General features: G+C 58.0%; 1 protein-coding gene across 1 annotated transcript; it reads left to right on the top strand.

The window, feature by feature from the left end:
- The first annotated feature begins 248 nt into the window (after positions 1-248).
- On the top strand, positions 249-3,429 carry MNX1 (motor neuron and pancreas homeobox 1). The gene is made up of 3 exons (XM_050335771.1): positions 249-858; positions 2,847-3,007; positions 3,094-3,429. The coding sequence occupies exons 1-3, from the start codon at positions 249-251 to the stop codon at positions 3,427-3,429; spliced, it is 1,107 nt and encodes a 368-aa protein (XP_050191728.1).
- Positions 3,430-5,462: the final 2,033 nt, after the last annotated feature.

Genomic DNA, 5,462 nt, shown 5'->3' on the forward strand with positions numbered 1-5,462 from the left:
CCCCCCGGGGGTGTGTGCGGGAGGGGGCGGGCGCTCCGCTGTGACGGGTGGGCGGCGGGGCCAGCGATGGGCGAGGCCGCGGCGCTGCGGGGCCAATGGGAGCCGCCTGCGGGCCTTGAAGGGGCGCGCCCCGCGGAGCGCGGCCGCAGTGCCGCCCCCGCCGCCGGGAGACGCGGCCGGCCCGGGGCAGCCCCACGGTCCCCCCCTCCCACGGCCGCCTCCCTCCTTCCCTCCCGCCGGCGCTCCTCATGGAAAAATCCAAAAATTTCCGCATCGACGCGCTGCTGGCTGTCGACCCCCCCAAGGCGGCGGCGGCGGCGGGACAGAGCGCGCCGCTGGCCCTGGTCACCTCGCTGGGAGGCAGCGGGAGCAGCAGCAGCGGCAGCGGCAGCCCGCCGTCCTCGTCCTCTTCCTCTTCGTCCTCTTCGTCCTCCTCTGAGCATCCTGCCGGCGGCCCCACCGACTGCCTGCGCACCGACAGCCCGTCCCCGCCGCGGCTCCTGGCCGCGCACTGCGCGCTGGTCCCCAAGCCCGGGTTCCTGCCTGGGGCGGGCTCGGGAGCTCACCCGCACCACCACGCCTCGGCGGCCGGCATGGCCCTGGGACTGCACCCCGCGGCTCCCGGCGGGCCGGGAATGCCGGCGCAGGCGGCCCTGTACGGGCACCCGGTGTACGGGTACTCGGCGCTGGGCGGGCAGCACCCGGCGCTCTCCTACCCCTACTCGCAGGTGCAGGGAGCGCACCCCTCGCACCCCGCCGCCGACCCCATCAAGCTCAGCGCCGGCACCTTCCAGCTGGACCAGTGGCTCCGGGCCTCCACGGCCGGCATGATCCTGCCCAAGATGCCCGACTTCAACTGTGAGTATTCGCCTCCCTCCGCAGGGCAGCCGAGTCCCTTCCCTCCCCTGTCCCGCTGCCGGGGCCTACCGGCAGCTGTCTCCTTCCTAGAGGGGAGAAACCTCCTCCTGCCCCCGCCTAAATAAAATGCAGAGTTAAACCTGAGGCGGCATTCTTATTTTTTGAAAAAATTTTATTAGGAAAAAGAAAGAAAGAGCACTCTGCAATGGGAAGTGGGGATGTGCGGTCACCTCGTTATTTCTGGCCCTTGAGGAGACCCGGGCAACCCGGCCTCTCCCGGCAGGTTAAATGGGAAGGTGGCAAATTGCTCCCGGCCTTTGCAAAATGCCCGTTCCCAGAGGGCAAAAACCGCCGGGGAGGGGAGGTGGAGTGTAGTGTGGACGGGGCAAGGGGCAGGAGTCCCTGTGGTGTCCCCCAAAATCCCAATTTCAATGTAGCCCCTTCCCAAAAAGCGGGGTGGAAGGTCGCATCACTCATCCACCGCTCCTAATTTTATTTCTCCTTTATCGAAAATGGGCTTTTAATAATGATGTCAGGTCCTCTGGGCAAAGGGGCGTAAGGAGGATCTGGGGTCAGCCGAAAATGTGGGGTTCTGCGTTCCCTGGGGGATAACGAAAGGACAAGTATAATCGGAAGGGTGTAGGTTTTGGGCCCAGGGAAGGCTGGGAGCGCTGAATGGAGCCAGGCAATCCCGGAGTTCCAGCAAAGCGCGGAGCTGAGCTCTAGGCCTCGCGGCGATGGGGACCTTGCATGCATCTGGTTTAAGCAAAGATCATTTTCGGAGGTGTGAGCTCTCGGTGGGAATGGCCGGTTTAACAATACCAGAGGTGTAGTTTTACGAAAATCATGCCAGGAAAAGAATTGCGATTATTTTTTTTTTTTCCTCCCCCTTCTCCTACTCTGCACACACATTCGCAGACAAAAAAGTCCATTGTTTTCACTCGAATTGGGGTTGTTTAGACTGGAACATTCAGGAAGAAAAAAATAATTAGGAGAGCTGTCAGAGCCCTGCCTCTCAAACAAGGGGCAGAAGGGAATAAATAACCGAGCGAAACGATAACGGAGCCTCGGAAAATCGCACCGCGGTGAGAAAATCTCCCGGGCGCTGCGGCTGGCAGCGGACACTGTCCTTTTCTTTCTGCCGCTTTAGCGACCTGCCACCAACCACGGCTGGGCAGCGGGAGCCGCCCCTGCCCAGATTTTTGATTTTCTAAACCAAATAAACCAAAGTAGCAAAAATACTTTGAGAAATGGGTCGTAGCGCTGCCCCGGGGGTGTCTGAGCCCCATCACAAAAGTGCTCAGTCCCCGCTTGCTCGCCGCTGAATTTTTTTTCACCTTTTATAAATCCTTAATTTTCGAACGCGGAAACTCCGCTTTTTTTTTTTTTTCCCTTTCAAACACAGTTTTCCAGCCCTTGCTGCTGATTTACGCCTCGAGGGGCGGCCGGTGCCCGGCACTCCCAGGGCGGTGCGGAGCGGGGCCCTGTCTCAGTCCGGGTCCCGGCCCGCCGGAGAGGTGCCCGCCTGCAATCCCGCTAATTAAACGGATATGGGCGGCCTGGGATTGCGGCAGGTTTAACTAAAACATTAAATGGAGCAAATTGCCGGTCCCTGGAGAGCCCAGTGCCCCTTCGCCGCGATCCCTGGCTTCGGTTTATTGTCTCGCGTTTGTTAGGCTCTTGGGAAATCAAGAGACATATTTTGTTTTATTTAAAAGATTTAATTTAATTTTTTATATTTTTTTTTGTCCCTACGGGGAATCCTCTGACACTATGAAAGCCGAAAAAACTCGGAGCCGAGGGACCTGGATGCTGGAGGAAATCCCTGCCTCGGTCCGTGCTCGGGTGGATAGCTGTCCGGTCCTTGCTTCAGTCACACACAGAGAGTCTTTCCTGCTCCCCCGCTTCCCACCGGCCTCCCGGGGGATGCGCGGGCGCGGCAGGGCGGCTCCGCGCTCACCTCCGCGCTCCCCTCTGTCCTTTCCCAGCTCAGGCGCAGTCCAACCTGCTGGGGAAGTGCCGCCGGCCTCGCACGGCCTTCACCAGCCAGCAGCTGCTGGAGCTGGAGCACCAGTTCAAGCTCAACAAGTACCTCTCGCGGCCCAAGCGCTTCGAGGTGGCCACGTCGCTCATGCTGACCGAGACACAGGTGAGTTCCCGCGGCGAGGGGCGGGTGGGGGGCGCTGCCCTCGGGAGGTGGCGGATGAGGTGATGTGTGTGTCCTGTCTGCCCCAGGTGAAGATCTGGTTCCAGAACCGGCGCATGAAGTGGAAGCGCAGCAAGAAGGCGAAGGAACAGGCGGCGCAGGAGGCCGAAAAGCAGAAGGGGGGCGGAGGGGAGGACAAGGGGGATGAAGACCTGCTGCTGCCCGCCCCCGAGAAGAGCGGCGGGAGGAGGATGCGGGAACTGCCCGACAGCGAACCTGAGGACGAGGAAGAGGAGGAGGAGGAAGAGGAGGTGGCGGCGGCGGCCGGGAGGTGCTGCCCGTACCACTCCTCCGACTGCTCCGAGGCGGACGAGGAGGACACGCAGCCCCGGGGCCGGCACGGAGCCCCGTCGCAGTCCCAGTGAGCCTCCCCGCACGCCCCGCTCCTTCCAGCCGTCCTGCCGTAGGGGAGCCCTGCCACTCGTGGTTGGCATCGGCCCCGCTCCCTCCCTTGTTCCGATTTCTTCCCTGCTTGGAGAGGGATGGAGAAGAGGATCCTCCGCATGCCGGGCGGGGAAGAGGATTTACGGTGAATACAGTGTTATTATTGACTGAGAAACAGACAAAACTTGAGCTCCCCAGCCCCTCCATCCCTGCCCCCTGGAAGCTCATTCCTTCTGCTAAGTATTGGAAGTGTTTTGTTCTTACTATATATCGGGAAAACTGTTTATGTCATGAACGTTAAAACTGCTGGAAATCTCAATACTGTCTTTATTTTTATATATGGTATTTATAAAAAAAAAATTACCTCTACTTATGCATGCTAAATTATTCCCTAGGCCCTCCCACCCTTGCGATGGGGTGGAAAATAAATGGCGTTTTGTACTGGCGGTGTATGAGCGCTGTGTGAGGCGGGGGATGCTCGGCGCTCTCGAGCCAGGGCATCCCGGTGTTCCGGGAGGTGCCGAAGCGCTCGGGAAGGAGCGGGTGACTGCTTTCTAATCCGAATACAATCCAGTGCCTCAGCTGCCCTGTGATGTCTGACAGTGGCGTGGGGTTTTCCTGAGGGGAGCGCACGGGAGCTGGGTATCCCAGGCGGGGACCGTCGGGCGATGCTTTCGGGAATCCAGGATGCGGCGGGACCCATCTTCCCCCGCGCGGGAGCAGAGAGGGCTTCCAGGGGCGGCTCGACTTCCAAAACAACGCGGGCCTCCGGCGGGAGGGAGGGCGCTCGGGGCCCCCGTGCCCTCCCCGGTACCGAGGACGGGACCCCCCACCTTCCTCGGCGGCGGCGTGCGGGGTTTTCGATAACTGCGGGGATTTATCTCGCCAATAAATTTGAGGATCAATTAATCCCTGTCACCGCAGCTCTTCCCCAAATCAATTATAGCGAATTTAAATATAATCACTGGCTCATCCCCGCCAGCTCGGGGCCACGTCTGGCAATTCATCCCCGCGAATGAATTACGGGGCGGCTCCGCTCTGCTCCCTCGTAGGGGAGCGGAGGGACCCGGCCCCTCGTCCCGGGTGTCACCGCCTCGTGGGTCACCTCAGAGTCTCGGAGGCTGAGAACGAGGAGCTCTGAGAGACGGAGCGTTCCCACTCTCATGCGTTTTTACAATAAAATAATAACAATAATAATAATAATAATAGGTATTTTCTACAAACCAGCGTTAACCTTTCAAATAGGAACAGCGTGGCCCCTCTAAAAAGCTTCTATAAAAATCCGTCCCGTGAAACACAGGCTGGTGGATGCATGAGATGATGGGATGAGATTCACGGAGGAAAAGCTTCAGGTGGGCGGCTGGAGGTGCCAATCACGCAATAACGCGGATAGTTACCAGCTCACCGGCCCCGCACACCCAGTGCCCCGGCTCGACACGCCAAAAATCACGATAAATCATAAATCTGGATGGATGGATTCCATGTGTCAAAAAACTTGATCGGGATAAATTTGATTTGGCTTGATTGATACGTACACCCTTGCATGGAAACGATCAGATAGGAGGCTCTGATTTAAATTTGCAAACGATTTCCTTTCGGCCACAGGCTGTGTAGACTTTAAGACGATAAAAGTATAAAGGCATCCATATCCCTGTGTTTTTTCCACGCCGCTTGCTGCGGCTGCATCTTTGTGGGTGTACGGCCTCGCAGGGCCGCGGTGGCTCCTCCACCCTAATCCCGGCGACACGGCCCAGTTACTCTTGTCAGGATTTACCTCTTGCTCACATCTTGAAATGTCTAAACCGTATCAGTCTGGAGGACATACCGTTATCTTACAAAATTAGGCATAAATGAAATATAATGCATAGCGCGCATAATAATAACAACAATAACAATAATAATTTTAATTATAGTTAGTAATTCTCAAGATATACCTGGGATCGCCCCCACCCCCGAAAAAAGATCCTCCCTCAGTCATTAACTGACAGTTAAACAGCCACTAATTAAACTGGCA

This window comes from Myiozetetes cayanensis, unplaced genomic scaffold, assembly GCF_022539395.1.
Source record: "Myiozetetes cayanensis isolate MyiCay16 unplaced genomic scaffold, myiCay2020 scf1, whole genome shotgun sequence".
Lineage (NCBI taxonomy): Eukaryota > Metazoa > Chordata > Aves > Passeriformes > Tyrannidae > Myiozetetes > Myiozetetes cayanensis.